Source organism: Muntiacus reevesi, chromosome 1 (assembly GCF_963930625.1).
Source record: "Muntiacus reevesi chromosome 1, mMunRee1.1, whole genome shotgun sequence".
Classification (NCBI taxonomy): Eukaryota; Metazoa; Chordata; class Mammalia; order Artiodactyla; family Cervidae; genus Muntiacus; species Muntiacus reevesi.
This window is the reverse complement of record NC_089249.1, coordinates 28498455-28523032: the sequence shown is the minus strand read 5'-3', so window position 1 is coordinate 28523032 and position 24578 is coordinate 28498455. Positions and strand designations below refer to the sequence as shown.

The window sequence follows — 24578 nt, the reverse complement described above, 5'->3', positions numbered from 1 at the left end:
TGGTGTAGTCAATAAAGCAAAAGTAGATGTTTTTCTGGAACTGTCTTGCTTTTTCGATGATCCAGTGGATGTTGGCAATTTGATCTCTGGTTCCTCTGCCTTTTCTAAATCCAGCTTGAACATCTGGAAGTTCATAGTTCATATACTCTTGAAGCCTGGCTTGGAGAATTTTGAGCATTACATTCCTAGCATGTGAGATGAGTGCAATTGTGTGGTAGTTTGAACATTCTTTGGCATTGCCCTTCTTTGGGATTGGAATGAAAACTGACCTTTTCCAGTCCTGTGGTCACTGCTGAGTTTTCCATATTTGCTGGCATATTGAGAGCAGCATTTTCACAGCATCATCTTTTAGGATTCAAAATATCTCAACTAGAATCCCATTGCCTCCACTAGATTTGTTTGTAGTGATGCTTCCTAAGGCCCACTTGACTTTGCATTCCAGGATGTCTGGCTCTTGGTGAGTGATCACAACATCATGGTTATCTGGGTCACGAAGATATTTTTGGTATAGTTCTTCTGTGGATTCTTTCCACCTCTTTTTAATATCTTCTGCTTTTGCTAGATCCATACCATGTCTGTCCTTTATTGTGCCCATCTTTGCATGAAATGTTCCCTTGGTATCTCTAATTTTCTTGAGGAGATCTCTAGTCTTTCCGATTCTATTGTTTTCCTCTATTTCTCTGCATTGATCACTGAGGAAGGCTTTCTTATCTCTCCTTGCTATTCTTTGAAACTCTGAATTCAAAAGGGTATATCTTTCCTTTTCTCCTTTGTCTTTCTCTTCTCTTCTTTTCACAGTTATTTGTAAATCCTCCTCAGACAACCATTTTGGTTTTTTGCATTTCTTTTTCTCAGGGATGGTCTTGATCCCTACCTCCTGTACAATGCCACCTCCATCCATAGTTCTTCAGACACTGTCTATCAGATCTGATCCCTTGAATCTATTTGTCACTTCTACTGTATAATCATAAGGGCTTTGATTTAGGTCATACCTGAATGGTCTAGTGGTTTTCCCTACTTTCTTCAATTTAAGTCTGAATTTACATAAGTTCATGATCTGAGCCACAGTCAGCTCCTGGTCTTGTTTTTGCTGACTGTGTAGAGCTTCTCCATCTTCAGCTACAAGGAATATTATCAGTCTGATTTTGGTATTGTCCATCCAGTGATGTCCATGTGTATAGTCTTCTCTTGTGTTGTTGGAAGAGGGTGTTTGCTATGACCAGTGCATTCTCTTGGCAAAACTCTGTTAACCTTTGCCCTGCTTCATTCTGTACTCTAAGGCCAAATTTGCCTGTTACTCCAGGTGTTTCTTGACTTCCTACTTTTGCATTCCAGTCTTGGGTGTTAGTTCTAGAAGCTCTTATAGGTCTTCATAGAACCATTCAACTTCAGCTTCTTTGGCATTATTGGTTGGAGTATAGACTTAGATTACTGTGATATTGAATGGTTTGCCTTGGAAATGAACAGAGATCATTCTGTTGCTTTTGAGATTGCACCCAAGAACTGTATTTCAGACTCTTTTGTTGACTATGAAGGCTACTCCATTTCTTCGAAGGGATTTTTACCTACAATGGTAAATATAATGGTCATCTGAGTTAAATTCATCCATTCCAGTCCATCTAGTTTACTGATTCCTAAAACGTCAATATTCACTCTTGCCATCTCCTATTTGACCACTTCCATTTACCTTGATTCGTGGACCTAACATTCCAGATTCCTACGTAATATTGCTCTTTACAGCATCAGACTTTACTTCCATCACCAGTCATATCCACAGATGGGCGTTGTTTTTGCTTTGGCTTCAATTCTTCATTCTTTCCAGAGTTATTTCTCCACTGTTCTCCAGTAGCATACTGGGCACCTACCGACCTGGGGAGTTCATCTTTCAGTGTCATATGTTTTTGTCCTTTCATACTCTTCATAGGGTTCTCAAGGTAAGAATACTGAAGTAGTTTGCCATTCCCTTCTCCAGTGGACCACATTTTGTCAGAACTCACCACCTTGACTCGTCCATCTTGGATGGCCTTACATGGTAAGGCTCATAGTTTCATTGAGTTACACAAGGCTGTGGTCCATGTGATCACTTTGATTAGTTAAAACATTTAGTTACATCTTTTTTGTGCAACTAACTTCGGACAATGGAAATTATTCATTAGAATGTTTAAGATTAGGCATGAAAATTTTGAGAAGTTCTTATCCCTTAAGTGTGACTTCAGATCATAAAAATTATTTAAACTTTCTATTTGGTCATACAAAATTAGTTTACTTATAAATTTTGAACTAGTTCTAGATGTTTACTAGCTTTTGTGGAAAACAGGAGTCTCAGGGTTGCCAATTTTCTACTAAAAGAGGGGAGACTGAATCAGTTTAAAGAGTAGTTCACAGTCTTTTCCTGTAGGAAACTGAGAAACAGCAATTTGACTTCTAGGTCTTGTCCTTAGTTGTTTCTAAGGATAGCAGTTACAGAAGTAACTTAAAAATATAACAACAATAACATAAATGATAATTAGACATACCACAAAAAAAAGAAATCTAGCCCACCAACTAAGCTTTATTTATTTCACATCAAAGTATCCTGAATTTCTGAATTTTTAGTAAGTTTCAGGTACATAGCATTATAATTCAACATCCTATAGTACACAGTGCTGACTACCAGAAGTCTAGCTGCCATCTATTACCACACAGCTTCACTTGTACCCCAAACCCATTCCCTCTGGCACACCCCTTCCTCTCTAAAATTTTACTGAATTAAATCATGTTGTCATCATTAAGTCATTTTCTTTACAAGTGGGGATGAGATGAGCAGGATGAATAATAATAAGTATTTTTAGTGAAAAATGATTGAGATCTTTTTGAGTTACACAGGGTAGAATATTAGAAACAAAACTTATCTACTTGCTGAATGCTTCAATTTCTCTCCATAAATAAAACCCAAGTTATTTTGAATCAAAAATGATTTTTCCATTGTCCTGTTTTAATATTAAGTCACAATTTCACTCCTCTTTCCTAATCTCTATGCACTTTTGAAAACTAAACCTAGACCCAACATACCTCTGAGACCCAGCTGCCTTCAGCACTCTATCATAAATAGGCTCCAAGTTGCTAGAAATCTCCCTAAATACCCACTACTGATCATCTCCTTATACTCTAAGCCACCTCATCGTTTATTTTTATCATTGATCCACAAACTCTACTCAGAGCCTCTCTTTCAGAGTCCCTAGTCTTCAAATTGTCTACTAACTTCAATTTGTTCATATAAAATATAAACAAAATGCTTGTATTTGATGGAGAAAAAAAAATAGTTCTACTCACCACATTTTTTCCTTCATTTTGGGCATCTCGATAATCAGGGTTAAGCTAAAAATCAAAAAAACAAAACTAGTTTTGAATTGCTATTAAAAGTACATTAACAAGACCAGTGATCTTTAATTCTAGTTCACTATATTTCCAGGGAAGCCTGGTGTGCTGCAGTCCGTGTGGTGGCAGAGTCAGATATGACTGAACAACTGAACTGAACTGACCTGCTGTTCACAGGTGGCACAGTGATCGAGAATCTGCCTGCCAATGCAGGAGACATGGGTTCGATCCTGGGGTTGGGACGATCTCTTGGAGGGAGAAATGGCAGCCCACTCCAGTATTCTTGCTTGGAAAATTCCATGGACAGAGGAGCCTGGTGGACAGGCTACTGTGCATGGGGTCACAAAGAGGTGGACACAACTGAGCATACACACGCACACACACAATGTATACTTAACTAAATTTCACATAAAAAGAGGCTAAGAAAGAAGGTATTACTAAATACCTTCAAATCCGAGTGGCAGGAAACTAGAGGTAAAATACCAAAGCTATGGCCTTTGTTTATATCAAACAGTTGACATTTTTGAATAAGTGAGAGCTGACAATCTCACCTCCAAGGAAGCATTCGAGAAACTTCATTTTGCCTACCACAAAACCTGCCATTGACCAATAATGCCTCCACCAAGTTTTAAAAGTAGACCAAAGGCAAGTTTTAACTGTGATTCAAGATCCTGGTGCACATGCTATACATACAAGAAAAGAAAATCAAGCAAAAGAGGAACTATACACACACACACACACACACACACACACACACATACACACATACACACACACACACACGTATCACCTAAGTCAGCTAATGCATGAGGATTATTGAACAAAAGAACTCATGTCTCTGGGTGGGGCTGTGGAGTAGTTTGGGGGTCATTCCAATGAGAAGCATGAGATCTGGATATGCTGTGTGTTGGCCCACACATTTCCAGCTGGCTAAAATTCATAACTCCTGACTCCCACTGGACTTCAGTTCAATCGCCCAGTCGTATCCAACTTTTTTGCAAACCCATGGACAGCAGCACACCAGGCTTCCCTGTCTATCACCAACTCCTGGAGCTTGCTCAAACTCATGTCCATCGAGTCGGTGATGCCATCCAACCATCTCATCCTCTGTTGTCCCCTTCTCCTCCTGCCTTCAGTCTTTCCACAAGGCTACACAGTTTCAAAAAGGTGTCCTTATTGATCATTTGGTTTACAGGCTGTTTTCTCAAAATAACAAGCTGTCCAGTTGAATGCAATCCTATTCATGTGAGTCAGTCGGTGTATATAACATGAAACACCAGGTAACTAAAGTCACCACTTAACACATAAGGCTAGAGGTCATTTTCAGTATGACACTTGGTTAGTAGCTCTGACGAATGCCCCTGCCAATTAATTGCTAAATATTAATGAAGGAGCTGAAAAAAGACCAAAAAGCAAAAAACTCTCAATAACATTGAAGACTTAGACTGAAAACAATCTAAACCTCAAATCTTCAATGAGTTAACAGTAATTATAAAGCTGGTGGACAGGCAATACTGCCCCAGTTGTCATCTCATGGCAAATCTCAACCTCACTTCAGGCTAGTGGCCAAGTGAACACAGTTCAGAAGATACTGACTGCGGTTCCACGATTTGCCTGCTTACCCACAGAACCTGAGTATTCACCAACCAAAGACCCCTACAGAAGTGCTTCTCCATCCCTGAAAAGTTGCTGTGGGATGGAGCAGAAAATTTTCCCCCCATCCTTTATCTGGGCTTCTCAGGTGGCTCTAGTGGTAAAGAATCTGCCTGCCAATGCAGGAGACACAAGAGAATCAAGTTTGATCCCTGAGTTGGGAAGATCCCTTGGAAGAGGAAATGGCACCCCACTCCAGTATTCTTGCCAGAAGAATCCCATGGACAGAGGAGTCTGGCAGGCTACATACAGTCCATGGCATCGCAAAGAGTCAGACACAACTGAATATCTGAGCACATCATTCCATCCACTCTCCATTACCTCTCTCTGCTTCTCATGATCAAAGAGATACAACAAAGCTTAGAAAGCAAATGGGCAGAAAGTGGAGGGAGCAGATGATGGCAGAGGGTTTTCTAAGAAGCTCTGCCTGAAGAAACAGCAAGAAGAGAAAGAACCGTAATGATATCTGGAATGTAATGTCTTCTGGAATGACACTGCGTGATGATGGAGATAATGGGGAAATAGTAGAGGAGCCAGGAAGAGACGCAACCGCAAGAGATCCCAGGGATGCAGAGTTGACATCTGCTGGAACTGGGAAGTAGGCAGGGACCCTGTAGGCTGTCCTGCAGCTAAAGATTCAGCAAGAGGATTGAGAAAAAGGAAGAGGAACAAAAAGACCATCCACTCAACCCTTCTGCTTCTGAGGGTAATAAGGGAGGAAAGCATGAAAAAAACAACATGGGACAGATTACAAAGTATGTTAAAACAGGGGGAATTTGTTCTCAGAATCTTTCTGAATATTATCTATGGTATGCCTGCAAACGTGCTGAGTCATGTCCGACTCTGCAACCCCATGGACTGCCCACCAGTCTCCTCCGTCCACGGGATTCTCCAGGCAAGAATACTGGAATGGGCTGCCATTTCCTTCTCCAGGGGATTTTCCCACCCAGGGATCGAACCTGTGTCTCCTGCATTTCCTGCACTGGCAGGTGGATTCTTTACCCACTCAGCCACCTGGGAAGCCCAATATGATACAAAATAAGTTTTCAGGAAATGGCTTGGCACATTCAACAAAGTACAAGTGAGCACTGCCTCTATATGAAGATAGCAAAATATGAACGACTAAACATATAAAATAATAAGATAAGTAATAAAATAATTAAAAAGTAAAGAATCACAATATAAAAATAAGCTAAATTAAGGGGAATTTCAATAATAATGAAAACATACATAAATACAAAATTAAATTCCATGTCAGCAGCAGGAATGAGCATAGTTGATGTTATAGAAAATGACTGATGCAAAGAACAAAAATTGAACAGCTATCTTTCAACCCAGAGGAAACATGTAAAGAAATGAAAATTAGGAAAAAGGAAATGGTCATAGAGGACCAGAGAATGTGGTATCAATTAATGGACCTCCAGAGTACTAAAAGGAAGAGAAAGTAAGTGAAACACAAGCAATAATCAAAGATAGTGGAAAATAAAGCTTTCCTCAGCTGAAGAAAGAACAGTGTATGCTGAGTTCATATGCCAGGACTTTCCTGCAGACCATATTCGAGGAGAATCAACTAAAAAGACATACTCATTTGAAGATGATGGGAAAGATGGGGAGGAACAATGGTAGGGATATAAACCTGAGCTAGAAATTAGGCTTAGACAAAATGTATATCATGTAACAGGAGACTGGATTAGCAAAACATGGATATTCAAGCAACGGCATACTAGTCAGCAATAAAACATAGGGCTGCCGATGTACACAACAAGGAAGGATCTCAGAAGTATATACCGTGGAATATTACTCAATCATTAAAGAACAAAAAGGAAGAAGGAAATCCTGCCATCTGCAACATCAGGGACGAACCTTGAGGGCCGTATGCTAGGTGAAATAAGTTGGACAGAGATTGGCAAATACCGTAGGCTGCAGTCAGTGGGGTCGCAAAGAGCCAGACAGGGCTGAGTGACCAAGCACAGCACAGGCAAATCCTGTGTGATCTCACCTACATGCAGCATCCGAAACAACGAGACAAAAAGACAGAATACAGACTTAAACAGAGAGCAGACCTGGGGTTACCAGAGGTGGGGATGGTCATGGGAGAAACGGAGGAAGGCAGAGTCACAAGGTACAAACTTCCAGTGTTAAGACAGTAAGTCCTGGGGACGTAATGCACAGCATGGTGACTACATTTAATAATACTGAACTGTAAATTCGGAAGTTGCTAAGAGAGTTGATCTTCAAAGTTCTCATCACAAGAAAAATATTTTATAACTGTGGTGATGGATGTTATCAAGATTTACTGTGGTAATCATTTCTATATATAAGTCTGTGTGTGTGTGTGTGTGCGTGTGTGTGAAGTCGCTTCAGTCATGTCCAACTCTCTGTGACTGCATGGATTGCTGCCTGCCAGGCTTCTCTGTCCACGGGATTTCCCAGGAAACAATACTGGAGTGGACTGCCATTTCCTTCTCCAAAGGATCTTCCCAACTCAGGAATCAAACCTGTGTCTCTTGCATCTCCTCCATTGGCAGGCAGGTTTTTTACCACTAGTGCCTATATATATATATATATATTTACCACTACCACTATATATATATGTGTGTGTGTGTGTGTGTGTGTGTGTCTTTACACACACACCAAGTCATTATATTTTACACCTACAACTATGTCGACTATATTTCAGTTTTAAAGTGGGAGAAGACACAGATGGTATGACTCCATTCCTATGAAATCTAAGAACAGAAGAAGCTGAACTATGGTTAAACAAACCAGAAAGTGAGTGGGGGTATAAGGGAGAGGAGATGCTGAAAAGGAGAAGCCAGTCCCAGAGCCACTGGACAGCAGTCTTCCAAATTTCAGAGCAGACAGACAATGGGGTGGGGGAAGGGTTATAAAATAGGAATCCAGTTACCAGTTGCCTCTTGGTGCCAGGCCAGTAACTGGGGAGACCTGAGGCTGAACTTTACTTTTCTAGGAGATGTATACCTCAAGCTCCTTAAATTCCCCTGAATTATGATTAAATGAGTCAGTTCCAGAACAGTACCATTCTTGTTTTTGAAATCCAACAGTGAAAGGTAGAAAGTGAAAAGACAGTGTACTGATTAATCAAACTCAAAAAGACACACTTTTACTCGGTAGTAATAAAAGTTCCAACAAAGGGCACAGAAGGGGTTTATTCAGCTTTCTTAGTCAAGTATCACTGTTTTAGGGAATTTCGTAGAAGTTCAATGGTGGGACTTGGCTGTTTTCACTGCTAGGAACCGGGTTCAATCCCTGGTCAGGGAACTAAGATCCTGCGTGCTGTGTGGTGTAGCCAAATTAAAAATAAAATAAAATGCCTTTAACAAAAAAAGGATCACTGTTTTACTTTTTTTAAGTTTGAAGAATTCAGAATTTTCTTTTAAATTAAAATATATATACTAAAATTATAGCTAAACTACATTCAAAAGGTATGCAGCAAGTTTAACCAGGATATATCATATGGTCAAAGTTTTTATCCAGTAAGCATTTGGACTAGTTGGTTACAGAAACTTTAAAGTAAATCAAATTCATGCTAGAAGCCATGACATATCCATCACTAAAATGTATACAAAAACAGGAATTAATGTACCAAAGTCAAACACAGAATCACATATGCCCTTTAAGACACAGGTCACATTCTACCTTAAAGTCAGTGTCACTTTCTAAAATTGTCTTCACACATTTCACCCTTTTAGCATCACCCAGTCCAGTCCCTGACAGATGTGTAGGGAACTGGATTTCAGACTCTGGTCTGGAAGGAAATACCATGGGTCTTAGCAGAGGTCATCTAACACTAAAAGAACTGAGGATCCTCATCTGTAAAATGAAGGAAGTCTATGACTAAAGCCTAATCATACTAATTCCACATCATTAAATTTTACATACTAATGTCTTTGGTAACAGTACTAAAGAAGGTGCTCATCAGTTAGATTTCATCCCATCTTGTGTCTCACAGACTGCAGTGTGGCCTTTTTTATAAAAAATTATTGCTTCAGTAAATTCATTAAAGTAATATAATAATAGTAATTGTAAGGAGGAGGAGAGGAAGAAAAAGGAGAAGAAGGAAGGACTACTCAAACAAATCTATGGCTACATAAATTCACCAACATTAACCAAAGATCAAATAAATACATGCTTTACTATATGTTTTAATTACACTGCTGATTTCCTTCTCTAACTATAACCATAATAGTAATTCAGCAATTAGACTAAGGATGAATCAAAAAATATATTTCTAAAGAAGAGTAAAAAAGACACAGTGATATGAAGCTTCCTGAATCTTTTAGGATTTTAAAGGAAGTATTTCTTTATGTTAAAAGATGAATTATAAATCTGGCATTGGAGAGAGAGATCTGTTATTCAATCATTTACTCAATAAATATTAATAGAGCATCTATAATGGACAAAGCATGGTGGCATTAGGTATTTTCACAAAGACAAAGAGAATATGGTCCCTGACCACAAGACCTTACAATCTAGGAGGGAAAATAAGACATAAATACAATTAGCAGTAATACAAAATAGAATGTGACAAGAGATACAAGACAGGAATGAATAATTTATAAATAATAATAGATCAGAAGAAGGAGGGATCTATGGTGGGCAAATTTATTCAGGAATTATTCATGAAGGGACTTCGCCGGTGGTATAGTAGATAAGAACTCGCCTGCCAAAGCAGGACACATGGGTTCCATCCCTGGTCCAGGAAGATTTCACATGCCACAGAGCAAATAAGCCCGTGCTCCACAACTCCTGAAGCCCAAGCACCTAGAGCCTCTGCTCTGCAACAAGAGAATTTACCAGAATGAGAAGCTCACACACTGCAAGGAAGAGCAGCCCCAGCTCACCACAACTAGAGAAAGCCCGAGTGCACCACGAAGACCCAGCACAACCAAAAACAAGCAAACAAATAATTTTCTAAAAAAAGAATTATTCTTGGAGAAGGTAGCACATGAGGGAAGCCTTGAAGGATAGGTAGAATTACAACTGGGAGAGAAGGAAATCTTTTCTATATAAAATAGATCCTCAGAAAGGAAATGCTATATGGCTCAGTGACCTCTACTCAATACTCTTGTAATAACCTGTGGGCAAAGAATCTGAAAAAGAATAGATACACGTGTAGTTATCACTGACTCCCTTTGCTTTACACTTGACACTAACACAACACTGTAAATCAACTACACTCCAATATAAAATTAAAAGTTAAAAAATAAAATTTAAAATTAAAACTGAGAAAAAAAGAAAGAAGGCTGGAATGAAGAAGACAGGCAGTACAAGGGGAGCTACTGCCAAATATCTGAGAAAATGAGCCTTGATCAGAGAAGGCCCATAAAATTCATTTATGGAATACTTCTTATATGCTTTTAAAGGTTAATTCTCCCCGTACAATTATCCTATTAGAATCAACCCTTAACCCCAGTTTCCAGGTGAGACACCTGGGGCACACCAAGTCAAACCACTGAAGAGCACGTTATTCAGAAGCACTGGGCTGACGGTTCCAAAGCTCCAGCTTTCAGTTCTGATAGCCAATGACTCCCCTCCCACCCCCATAACGAGGACTGGTATGATCCAAGGTGAGAAGGAAGGCCTAACCAATGGGGCTTTTTTTGCCACATGCTAAAGAGTTTGCATCTTCAGGAAGATTTTGCATATATCACTGGGAAAATGTTTGCAGAAACAGTGCACTAAAAATCCTCACCTGGCCATAGTTAGCAGGAGACAGAGGTAGATGATAAAAGGGGCAATGTAACCAAGCGCAGGGTTGGAGTAAGTGGTGGTAGAGTCCCAACATCAATAAAGAGGCTGAAATAGAAAGGAGAAAGCGGATGGGAAAGATTCTACAGAGTAAAGAGAACCTGAAGGTTGAGGGGGAAAACTGAGAAAGGAAAAGTGTTTATCAAGACTCCCAAGTTTTTCACCCAGAGCTAAGAAAACTTAGTCTCTCTAGGGAAACAATTTCATCTTAGATATGATTATTGAGTTTCAATGGCAGTGCAATATCTAAGATCAAAGTCATGGCCCACTGCAGCCAGGAGAGTAAGTAACAGAGAGAGAAGAGAAAGAACAAATAGGCACTAAACTTTTTTTTTAATTTTTAAAAATTATGTATTTACTTATTTGGCTGTATTGGGTCTTAGCTGAGGTGTGTGAGATCTCTTAGGTGTGGCATGTGGAGTCTAATTCCCTGACCAGGGATAGAACTCAGGCCCCCTGAATTGGGAGTGCAGAGTTTTAGTCACTGGACTACCAGGGAAGTCCTGAAACTAACCTTTGAAGGGAATCTTCATTTAAGTGGCCAAAGAGGACTCGAATGAAGTCAGGCAGAGAATATGACAAGTTCGAATGGAAAAGTGGCAGAGAGACAGATTAAAATCATAAGCACCTAGACAGTGAAAGTCATGGCTATACCACTTATCAAATTAAAGACAGCTGCAACTGTCTCTCTAAAGAATAGCAAGCAGCAGATGGCAAGTTGTGAGTCCAAAATTTATGTTCATTTTCGTAAAAAAAAAATTACTTTTTTATAATGAAATGTCTTTTGATCAATTTTAATTATATATAACACTGAAGTCATAAAATCAACACATATATAATTTTAAATAATCATATGTTCCTCTTTCCAATGACGAGGCATTTCACAGCCAAGCTATTATGGTTAGGGCCAGAAAAGAAGGGAAAAATAACATGTACAGGATGCTGACATGTGCCAGGCATCATTTATATTTTGATATATATTTATTGTATATAAAGAGTCTGGTATGTATGCTCCTTTATTGTATATAAATTTTGCATACATATAAATATACATACACACACATAAAGACCCTTTTCATATACTATGGCTGATACATTTGAAAGAGAACCAAACACTGAGGTATTTAAAACTACAGCCCTCATGTACATAAGATTCTAGGCTAATGTACAAGTTCTTGAGTACTAAGTTTTTAATTAACTAAAATCCAGATTACTCTAGAGTTAGGAAATAAGTGTTTACTGCCATCTGGTGGAAGTCTGGCCTATCTACAGATAAATAAGATCGTCTTAAAACGGGCAATTGCAAAATCTTTAACAAAATTATTTTTCACTGTCGCTCTACCTTATTTGGGAAATGATCATCAAAAGTTAGTCCTTTAATAACATGCAAAGAAAGAAAATGCAGCAGATTAGAAATTGTGATATTTGAGTTATAATTCTTCCCACAGCTATGGAAGAACTATTTACTAAGGCTTTCATACTGTCCCTGTTCAAATTACAATAAAATTACTTTCTCAACCACAGACAGGATTGTGAACACAATCCTGTGAACACAATAAGGTGACACAAGAAAAAGATCTATGGCAAAATGACAAGTATGCTGACAACCGTGTTGTATATTAAAAAAGCAAGGTTCAAAAGGGAGGGGATATATGTATACCAATGGCTGATTCATGCTGAGGTTTGACAGAAAACAACAAAATTCTGTAAAGCAATTATCCTTCAATTAAAAAATAAATAAATTTTTAAAGAGAAAAAAAAAGCAAAAATATATGACTGTTTACTTCCGTTCATGTCACCTCATTTCTTGCATGGCCCACAGAAACTGACATTATAGAAGGAAGCCTAATAATAAAGTCAACAAATGCCCTGTTACCTAATTCACAATTAAATATTTTGTTCCACATCTTGTCCACGAGTTAGTAGCACTGTATATTATTCAAAAATAAACCCTTAATTTGCTAACACTGTTGGAGATAGTCAAACTGAGTAAGGGTTCATTTCTAAACCTTAGTTCACTTTAGTAATTTACAGAATGAAGTCTCAACAGTGTTATATCACATCACCGTCCTAATTCCTAGATGTTTTCTACAATTCTCTCACACACACACACACACACAAAACATGGTGCTATTCTTGAATTGTTTGTAATTTACATGTTTTGTCTCCACAGTTAAGACTACAGAATATTCAGCATATGAAATAGTCTAATTTTCTTTAGTTTCCCCTTATTCTAAACAAATAAGCTTATTACATTTTTCTGAATAACTTAGCCACCCAGTAAGCACTGGTTAAATGGAATATCAGATTAAGAAAGTATAAGTAAAAATTCTAGGTGTTTTTTCTCATATGTACTTAGAGTTAAGGTGGCAGCCCTTTAAACTTACTGAGAGATTTATCATGGTTGTCTTTAAATGTTAATAATTTAAACCTAACACATAACCTTGTTATCTCAGATATTTATGTATGCTGGAAAGACCTGACAAATAGATGTCCCAGTGATGAGTTAATATAATTCCCCTCCAGATTGCACACTCTTGAAGGACAAGGACAAAATGCTAGTCATCTTTGTTTTCTTCACAATAACAGAACAGTGCTTTCACCTAGAAGGCAGTCAATAAAATGATTATGTAATTTCAGTATAACATACATCGGCTTCTCAACACTGGCACTAGTGGCGTTTGGGCCCAGATCATTCTTTGTTGTGGGATCTGTCCTGCACTTTATAGGATGCTTAGCTGCATCCCTAGCCTCTAGCACTAGATACCAGTAGCCCTGAGACAATAAAAATGTCTCCAAACTTTGTTAAACACCCCCTGGGAACAAGACCATCCTCTGCTGAGACTCTGACAGGGATGAAGCAATCCAAGTGTAGCATTCAGCCTGAAGACTATCATTAACCTTGTTTCTTAACTTTGGACAAAATAAATCACTTCTCTGACTCTGGGTTTCCTGTTTTGCCAGGCGAAATTGACTGGATTTAAAACTTCATTCTCGCTATGATTTATTCATTAGACTATTCAATACTTACTGAATATAAATTATCAGAGACTGTTCTAGATACAAGGTAGCCAGTGTTGATTCCCTAAACATCTTCCCCCTTAAGTTATCTGATTGACAAAGAAATGTCAGTTCTGGATAACAAAAATAATAAAGATAAATTTTAAAATAATAATAAACACAGCTACACATTTCCTTTCCCCTTCCTCCCAATGGAAGCAAAGGGACTTAATACTTACTAAATACCCTTTATGTACAAGGAGCTGCAAATTCACAAGATATTCTTTAATTCCCAAAAATCCCATATAATATATATTATCACCTTTTTCACACACAAGGGAACTGAGGTTCAGAGAGGTCAAATATTTGCTTAAAGGCAGAGAGATTGTGAGTGGTCTACCTGGGCCTTTTCTTCCCACTTCTCCAGGCTCTCTTTGCCGCACTGGGCAATATAAACACCATGAACTAAAAGCCAATTTAAGAATTATATCATCCAGTTGACCAGGGGTGCCTCAAGCATACTAAATTAATATTTCAAATTATAAATAGGTATGTTGAAAGTGGAAAAGTTGGAGGAAAAGAGTAACATGCCTCCAAATCCTGCCCTCTGATAGATCCTTCCTTACAACAGCGCATCCATCTTACTGTTTAAAAAACACTTTATAAAAATCTAATAGAACTCTTCCCTTCCTTTTATGATTCTGTTTCTCCCGCTTCACAACCATTATACAAATCTCACTCCACACCTCCTTCTGATGGCTGGCTTCCTCATCTCTTCCTCTGCCCCCTGCATTCGGGTCTTCACTAAAAATGCTCTCAGTGAAGTCACAGATGACCATATTCTCGCCAAATGCTGCGAAGACATTTTGTTCCTGACCTTTTCTGTAGCACTCCCTCCTTGTTGAAACCCTATCTTCTCTTGCTTGGCATCTGTGACTCAGCCCATTTGATTTTCCTGTTGTTTGTGTGACTTCCCAGGCTGCCAGTCTTTCTAATTTTACTTAATTTTAAACATATAAAGTTTACATAGCTGACACCCAGCTCGTGACTACCATATTGGACAATGCCACTCTGGAGTGGTCTGTTTTGAACACAGATTATTTAGAACGCTGCTCTTTAAGCTAAAGATTAAACACATTCTGCATGGCTTAATATATATGACCTGAAAAAACCGGCTACCCAACATTTCTGGCCCTATCACTCCCCTCCCACCTTCTAACATCACTTCTAAACTCACATATATCTTATGTGTGATACACACATGAATTACCCGTATGAAACTAGTTTGTAAAATGAACAAACCTCCTCTGCCTCACTGCCTGAACACGCCTCTCTCTCTCCTCCATCTGCCTTATTCACCCACCAGGCAGCTGCCCTTCCTCGCGCCCCCCCCCACCCTCTCCCAAGGCGTGTTGTACTTGACTATTTCCCCACCTCTAAGAGAACTTTAATCTTCATTTCTAATCTTTGATAGGACACCCAGTAGACTTTTCTAATTCTTATTTTAGACAAGATTCTCCTACCTTACTGTTTAACTTTTCCAAAGCTTTACTTTTCCAAAAAAAGTTACTTCAAAACATTTATGGTATAAGCAGCCCATAAACTGTGAAGTTCTATTTCATTTAAGTGAGCCGATTCATTAAAATTGAGTCAGATATTTATAAAAGTAAGAATGCTTTCTACTTGCCATATAATAAAATTAATCATGTCAGCATTCCTTCCTGGAAGCTTACCATGGTCACACATTACGTCAAGCACTTTATATCATTTCGTTCTTTTGATAAACTCATATAAATATTGTGACTATCCCCATTTTCTAGCAGAGGAAACGGGAGTTTGGAGAGATTAATTTGCCCAAATATGGTCTCAAATGTGTCTCAGATACAAATTCTATAATTTTCTTTTTTCCCATTCTCTAAGCTTAGGGAAGCCTAAATAGCTTCTTCATATTCATTCATTCATTCAAAACGTATTCACCAAGTGCTTTCAAAGTATCAGGCACTTACCCAGGTGCTGGGCATGCAGCGGTAATGTCAGCAAAAAAAAAAAAAAAAGAAAAGAAAAGAATTCCTGCCTTCAGAGAGTATTCATTCTGACAGAGAAAGTCAATAAGACATATAAAAAGTGAGAATGTGGGAAATACTATAAGGAAAACCATCACAGATTAACATGATGGAGAGGGTAATGGGTTTGAGTTCTACTTTAGACTGGGGTCAGCATATTTATAGAAACTTCTGCTTGCACCACCTTTTTCTCATCAGCTTTCCAGCCCCACCTACCTACCCTCTGAAACATCCAAAAGCAAAAGTTAGATAATTAATGCTAGACATCCCAAGACAAAATTCTGGTTTAGAATCCCAGAAGAAACTCCAAGTGGAAAAACGGAGTTAAGAGTAAAATGAATGGGTATTTCATATATCTGAAAACAAAGATTTTCTACACAATACCATATATAAAATAAACAACAAAGATTTACTGTATATACAGGGAACTCTGGGTTTCCCTTGTGGCTCAGCTGGTAAAGAATCCGCCTGCAATGAGACCTGGGGCCTGGAGAAGGAAAAGGCTACCCACTCCTGTATTCTGGCCTAGAGAGTTCCACGGACTAGTATAGTCCATGGGGTCACAAAGAGTAGGATGCAACTAAGTGACTTTCACTTTCACAGGGAACTATATTCAATATCTTATAATAACCTATAATGGAAAAGAATTTTTAAAAGAATATAAATACATATATATAGATATACAACATGTATACTATGTATGTATAACTGAATCACTTTGCTGTAAATGTGAAACTAACACAATATTGTATATCAACCATCCTTCAATTTTAAACAGATTTAAGAAAAAATAAATTAAAAATTATAACAAATATTTTCAAAACTAGTTTCAAACCAGATAACTAAACTTTAATTAAATCATTCCTACAACTTCAGTGCTGTTATTTCTACCACTCTTCACTCTGACTGTCAACATGCATTTAGTGGAGAAAGAAAAGACCTTTCCATGTTTTTACCATTCTTATTGACAGGTTTAGGACAGTGCAATACCTCAGGGGGGCAAGGGGGGGGATAAACCATTTCCTTTCCAATGGTTTGAACAATGCAAGCCACCCATCAGTGAAAGAATAGCCACAGAAGATAAATCTGAAACTATTTAGACTACACCACACCAACTATGAGCTGATCGGGTTCCAAATGAGACATTCTGAAAGAGAGAAGTCAAACAGGAAGTCTCAGGATGAATCCCAATCAGATACCCTCTTCCAAATAACCTTCCAACAAACCAACCACAAGGTTCTGTTGTGGAGGTTGCTGCTGTTTTTATTTTCAAAACAAAGATTATTTTAAGATTTCAATTAATATTTACATTTTGAGAATAGTGGACATGCCAATCCAGTACTTGATTAGCAATAATCGAATGTGCACAATACTGTTCCTACAAATACATCTTCTCTATTGCCTGTTTCACTATTTCCGAATCAGAGATTTTACAGCACTATATCCATTAATCTTACCTCTGCAGCTAAATAGTTCCCGGTTGCAAGATGTTTAAATCTGAACAAGCTGTTCCACTGTCCTGCACCCCCACGGCATGGATCATGATGAACTACCTACAGACAAAAAGAGAAACAAAAATAATGGCTAAAAGACATGCATGTTCCTGGCAAGCAAATCTCAACAGGTTACAAGGGGTAATATGTCCACGTTAAAGATGTCAAACCTAACATACCTTTTCAGGAGTCCAATGTAGCAAAAAACAAGATTCCCCATAAATAAGTAAGAGAATAGTTACCTCACTGGGCTTGCATGATTCTCATGTCTCATATCTGCAAATACAGCCTTACTCCAAAAGACATGTTTCCAGGCCCAAACTGGAAATACTGTGGGGCTTCCCCACATTTGTGATTCATTCATTCAACAGATTATGTTGAGTCTACCAGGTGCCAGGTACTCTTCTAGGCAATAAGGACCAGAGCAATGAACAAGACTAAGCTTTCAGTGAATAAGATTTGGCAGCACCAGGAGGAAATAAATAGACTGCGTGACTGAAAACCTAGAGAAGGCTCGTGCTTATGCTCAGTCGTAACCTACTCTTTGCGACCACATGGACTGTAGCCCGCCAGGCTTCCTGGTCCATGGGATTCCCTAGACAAGTATACTGGAGTGGGTAGCCACCGCCTTCTCCAGGGTTATCTTCCCTACCCAGGGGTCAGACCCACGACTCCTGCATTGGAGGGTGGATTCTTTACCACCGAGTCACCAGGGAAACTCCCTACAGAAGGCTACTTTGGGTCAATATGGCAGTCAGCATGGGCACTCTGATCGATAAGAATGAGACGGGGATGCAGAGAGACTGGAAGAGATCATACTAGGCAGAGAGAACCACAAAGCCAAGGCCCGGAAGTCTGGACTAATTTAATTCCTGGCTCTTTCCCTGTGTTGCTTGTTTACTAACAGCATGTCCTTTGACACCTGCCCTAGATGCTGAACCAGTAGGTGCACTGAAAATGAAAGTGGTAGAAGGTCTGAGACTGTCGCTCATGACAAGTGGCTCGGTGTTGAAGCAAAGTTCAAGTTCTCCGCTTCAGAGACAACTGGTTTTGGGTCCCACCAATGACCCACTCCAGTATTCTTGCCTGGATAATCCCATGGACAGAGAAGCCTGATGGGCTACAATCCATGGGGTCACAATGAATCAGCTACAACTGAGCATACACGTTCTTGACGTTAATGACTATGGTTATGATCACAGCAAGGCATGTAACATCTCAGAAGCCTGTTTCTTCAGGTACTAAGTAGGTTTAATTCCTGGGATTGTTGTGAAGAGTAAACATCACAAAGCATATTAGAGTGCTCAGATAACTTTCCGCTGTTCTTCAGCAGATCACCTCCTTCTTTTTGATATCCTTTGCCTCCTGCCCCAGCCTCAATTCTGTGTGCTAACGTATGAAATGAAAGTGAAAGTTTAGTCGTTTAGTCATGTCTGACTCTTTGCAATCCCATGGACTATTGCCCCCCAGGTTCCTCTGTCCATGGAATTCTCCAGGAAAGAATACTGGAGTGGGTTGCCATTCCCTTCTCCAGGTAATTTTGCCGATGAGGGATCAAACCTGGACCTCCTGCACTGCCGGCAGAGTCTTTCCCATCTGAGTCACCAGGCAAACAGATGTATAGAACTTCCCAATGCCTTTTGCTAGACTCCAGCTCCCATTTCTTCCCATGTTTCAAAAGCTCAAATGAGATAACTATGAAAATACTTCAAAGTGGATGAAGTCTTACAAAAATACTTCCTCTATGGCCAAACACCTGCTCATCCTTCAAAGTTCAGTTCCCAAATCAACCTTCTTCCACCAATCCTTTGCTAATCCCACCCCCTACCATGATCTTGTCAATATTTGAACTCTTACTCCTTTGGGAGAGACACAGATATCTCTGAGAATCCGATAAAATCCATGAGTTGTCTCACATACACACATACACTCACACACCTTTTGTATACAACTGCTGGAGGTTAATAAATAACTTGACACTCACCAGGATTCACAGACTAAGAACCCCTGCGCTATACATTAGTGGGTCTAGCGATAGTAGTACATACAGCTCCCTAAAGGACAATGTGGAGTCAGGGAAGGGAGGGCATTTTCATTTATCGCAGTGATTTTTGAGGGACGCTACTGGGATGAATGAACAGTGGCGAAGATATTAAATATCCTGCAATTCACAGAAGAGTTCAAGCATAGGCTAGATACTGTGTGTGACACTCAGGACCATCCCCGTCCTTCTAAGTGCCCTGCTGTGCCACCAGGACGGGAAGCAGAGGAGAGTGAAAGAGAGACTCCTCTAAGGGCTCCAATTAAAGGTGGCAGCAGCTGCCTTGGAGGGCCTCACACGGAGCGGCGTGGTGGAGGACTGGAGCACAGGAAGAGGCAGCCCTGGCTTCCAGCCCTACCAGATCTTTACATAAAACCATGCTCTTCACCCCACTTTTTCCCATCCAGTCCTTCCAACAACGTTGAAACCAATTTCCAATTTTAAATATCTGTCTGCTTGAAACACATGATGCTCAGGCTTCCTGAACTGAAGCCTGGTTGATGCAGCACACCATACAGAAACGTCCCCCAGTATCACTTTCCAATCTCCAGCAGAAATAAAACCTACCACAAATATACACTGCTAGTGCTGTAACATGTAATCATATGGAAAAGTTTTTACATCAGAGCTTTTATATTTACATATAAAGCTTTTATATGAAAAAGCCAATCATTTTAGAGATATTCACTGTGTGATAAGGAAGCTTATGTGAATCCAAGATATTATGTCAAAATTACTGAATAATGTATCCACTCTCTCCATTCTGACTGCTCAATGGATCATAACATTTCCAACCACGCATTTTGTTGGGAAGGATTTTGGTGCAGTGGCAAAATTACATCAAGAGCTATAAAACTAACAGCAAATATAAAAGAGGGAAGATACAAAACTTCTTTTAACAGAGTTGGAACCAAACCCACTGTGTAAGGAATTTGCTACATAACTTTTCCATCACTGTATTTTGCCAATAAAATTTTAAAATAGCATTTAACAGTACTGCTGAAAGGAAGTGAAAGGTGAAAGTGTTAATCGCTCAGTCGTGTCCGACTCTATGCGACTGCATGGACTGTAGCCCACTAGGCTACCCTCTCCATGGAATTCTCCAGGCAAGAATCCTAGCGTGGGTAGCCATTCCCTTCTCCAAGGGATCTTCCTAATCCAGGGATCAAACCTGAGTCTCCTGCACTGCAGGCAAGATTCACTACCAACTGAGCCACCAAGGAAGCCCTACCCCCTATATTTTGAAAATTCTTGGAGCACAATGATAAGAAATCTATGGCATGAAAAAAATGTTTTAACTATGTATTTATTTCCTGGTTGCCTGTTATCTTTCTCTTATTCTAATAAGAAAATTCGTGAGATTGGCTTCTGGGAAGAGGATTATGTAGTTTTGGCGGTAGTTGTTTTCCTCCGACTTAATTCCCTGTCACCTACTAAAGACCAATGTATATGGTCTCCAAATACATTGAAGGATATGGTCCCTTCTGAATGCAAGAAACTGAAAATATGCCTCAACATGCTTCTGTGCATTTCATCTCTATTCTAAACCACATCATAACTTAGAGAATTGTCTTTATGTAACATTTATAATTAAGGCTCGGCTCATTTACATAAATATTATACTTCCTCATTTTCTCTGTTTCAATAGCTTGTAATTTGCCTCATTATCCTTATTTCAATTATGGTGATTTCTTTTTTAAATCATGTACAAATAAATCTGTTCTGTTATTACCTCTCCTAATACTAGATATTACCCAAGGGCCCACATTTAGCTATGCTATTTCATTTTCCTGTACTTGTATAGAATGTCTTCTTACCCTCTTCTTTTATCACTTCTGCCAAATCTAAATGAATCCATCAAAGTGAAAGTGAAGTGAAAGTGAAAGTCGATCAATCAAGCCTGACTCTTTGTGACCCCAATGGACTTTACATTCCATGGGATTCTCCAGGTCAGAATACTGGAGTGGGTAGCCTTTCCCTTTTCCAGGGGATCTTCCCAACCCAGGGATCAAACCCAGGTCTCCCGCATTGCAGGTGGATTCTTTACCAGCTGAGCCACAAGGGAAGTCCAAGAATACTGGAGTGGGTAGCCTATTCCTTCTCCAGCAGATCTTCCTGACCCAGGAATCGAACTGGGGTCTCCTGCATTGCAGGTGGATTCTTTACCAACTGAGCTATTAGGGAAGCCCCAAGATGGGTATAAATGTTATAGTTTCTACAGTATGTATTTATATGTTGAAATGCATATTATTATAAATTATTTTCCTTTTGTATCTTCTTTATATTAGAATTTGGGCATTTTATTTGATTTTTTAATCATGAGAATATATAATAATAGTATTAACCATGAATTTCATTTTCATACATAAAGGAAGTATAACAAAATATATTGCTGTAAAAGGGGGGGTGGTTTGAAATGGTTGAGAACCACAGCTACAGCGGCTGGAGATACATTCAATCCAGATGGAACTTATCGGGTTGTTTGCAGTCACTCAGGTATACCTTTCTTGCCTGGAGAATCTCCATGGATACAGGAGCTACAGTTCATGTGGGGTTGCAGAGCCAGACACAACCGAGTGACTAAGCACAGCACAGGTATATCTTATCTCTTCCAGTATATAGAAAGTTCCTTTAAAGAGAAACCCATACCTTCCATTTTCTTAATTACTCTATCATATTGGCACATTTAAGAAAATACCTCTTAAAGGTCAATGAATTCTTAACTATGGTTCTCTTTCACTCCAATAGAAAGAGCATCCCCAGAAGACACAAACGCTCTTTTCAGTGACTGGGTTTCTGATGCTCACTTACAGGGAGTCCTCCTGCCCCATCTCAGCACCAGCGCCGTTCAAGGCACAAGGCCTGCAGTCTGCTGTTGACCTGAAGTCAACACTTTACAATGGAATTTTTAAAAGCAAAATTATATATACACTTATTAAATTCAAGAGAAAGAGAAAGATGCCTCTAAGAAGATAAACAAAGGAAGTAGCAACATTTCAGACCGGGTCACAGCAGTAAACAGGTACAAGAGGCTTCACAAAAATTATTGTTTTATGAATCTATCACAAGTGATGCTTGGGCTTCCCAGGTAGCGCTAGTGGTAAAGAATCTGCCTACCAATGCAGGAGACGTAAGAGAAACAGGTTCAGTCCCTGGGTCGGGAAGATGCCCTGAAGGAGGGCATGGCAACCCCCTTCAGTATTCCTGCCAGGAGAATCCCATGGACAGAGAAGCCTGGCGGGCTAGAGTGATGAGGTTGAAAAGAGTTGGACACAACTGACGCAACTGAGTTGTGCACAAGTGATGCACAAGTGATGCTTATAATGATAAACCATACAAGTGACCTTGTCTTTTAGATATAAGCATTTATTAAAAGCCAAAAATTATTTACGCACCTCTATTTCCCAGAGTGCTTTAGAACTGGTGGCAGAAGTGGCTGATTGACGCAAGGTTGTACGAAGGAAAATGTGCTGTTTTTTCTCATATTCATCACAAGTCAGAAACTTCTCTTGTTCAGCATGGAACAATCGAACAACATCACCCTAGAAAAAGAGGCAAAAAAAAACTGCATTTCCTTTGCTGTATGTCTCAGGGAACTCAAACCATGGCTCTGTGACCACCTAGAGGAGCAGGAAAGGGTAGGAGATAGGAGGGAGGTATGTATGGGAACCTATGTATGCCTATGGTTAATTCATGTTGATGAATGGCAGTAAAGCAATTATCTTTCAACTAAAAATAAATAAATTAAAAACTATTTTCAACAAAAGTTTGAACAAACAGACATAAGAAGTAGGTGACTCTGTAGGTTTTTGATACTCTGGCCCTTCTGCTAACACTTGGCTTTTAATGATTACGTATACATTTCCAAATATAGGAAGGAAAACTCAACATGAGTTTTAAGGTTTACAGTCACATTCTAAGCTTCAAACACAGTGAACACATAGGTTTTGCATCTAGAATCTCAGTAAGACAACCTTCGATTCTTCCAGCAAATGTTCTACGTAACATACTTACTCCTTTTAGTACATCTTCTCGATAGGAACTGTATTTCATGAATAAAGTGATTTTCCAGCTAGTGTTGCAATTAACAGCATTCACCTATTAATGAAGAGATGTTAAGTTATAAGACTGCAGGTTCCATTTTATACCATGAATTATTACTTCAACCAGAGGAAGGAGAAAAAAGAACAACTTTGGACAATGGGGTATGCATGTCAAAAAATATCTTCAAAGGACCATTCAAAACCTATAGGTATCTTAGTAATAATAATTAGCATAAACTGGGCTTATGCTTATGAAAACATTGAAAGAGACTATAAGATTTCTTTATCTTCTCGTGATAAAAATCAACAAATTCACTTCCTTTCCTCCCAAACTTACCTCTTTACACCCTGGATTATCGAGTAGTTCTATGTTGCTGGCATGCAGTGGCTGTCCTGCATTCACGGGCATCAAAACAACTTTATCTCCAACAACAATCTGGAAATCAGAATCAAGTTGCAACTGAGACACTGCATGGATCTGTGGCGATACATTTGATGCTAAAAAATAACTGTAAAGAGTCCTCATTATTGACCTAATATTTGACCTGTTTACCAAATTTTAGGTCAATTCTTTTCTCTTTAAGGTAAAATATCTTCTGATAAATGATTATATAATCATGTCCCACAGGGCCTATAAGTGTGGATTCATAAAACTGGTGCAGATTTTTTTTTTCTTTTGCTTGGCATGTGGGATCTTAATTCCCCAACCAGGATCAAATCCACACCCCTTGTGGTAGAAGCATGGAATCTTAACCACTGGACTGCCAAGGAAGTCCCTAGATTCTTTTCGTATTGGTTTGCCATTTCAGTTAGAGCTTTCTTTTTTTTTTTTTCTTTTTTTTTGAGGGGTAGAGCTTTCTTAATGTCAGTAATTAGGTCAGCATCCCTCCACAGAGGTCTGATGCCATGTACATAGGAGTTATCAAGAATGAATACATCTGACACAAAACAAGAATCTGCCTAAACATTAAAACCACTTCAAGTGCAAGCAGGGAATCTTATACATGTGTATTTGCTCTAAATTAAAAACAAATCTACTATATTTGATCTGTCCCATAGTCTCAGAAATTTAATAAACATTTTAATATCATCTGGATTCAGAAAATGGAGAATCTGGTATGACCCTGTAGGAACATGTTTATAGTTTGGGCGTTGG

At 39.0% G+C, this 24578-nt stretch overlaps 1 protein-coding gene across 2 annotated transcripts in view; it reads right to left on the bottom strand.

Moving 5' to 3' along the window:
* Window positions 1-24578, bottom strand: part of ITPR2 (inositol 1,4,5-trisphosphate receptor type 2) — a 562671-nt gene that overhangs the window by 408496 nt on the left and 129597 nt on the right. The window contains exons 6-10 of one of the 2 annotated variants that reach the window (XM_065940048.1): window positions 23760-23858; window positions 23394-23477; window positions 22775-22921; window positions 17303-17398; window positions 3313-3357 (exon numbers count right to left, since the gene is read on the bottom strand). In XM_065940048.1, the coding sequence (XP_065796120.1) occupies window positions 3313-3357; window positions 17303-17398; window positions 22775-22921; window positions 23394-23477; window positions 23760-23858 (471 nt within the window). The remainder of the gene's footprint in view (window positions 1-3312; window positions 3358-17302; window positions 17399-22774; window positions 22922-23393; window positions 23478-23759; window positions 23859-24578) is intronic. The other variant, XM_065940056.1, reaches the window with a different exon arrangement.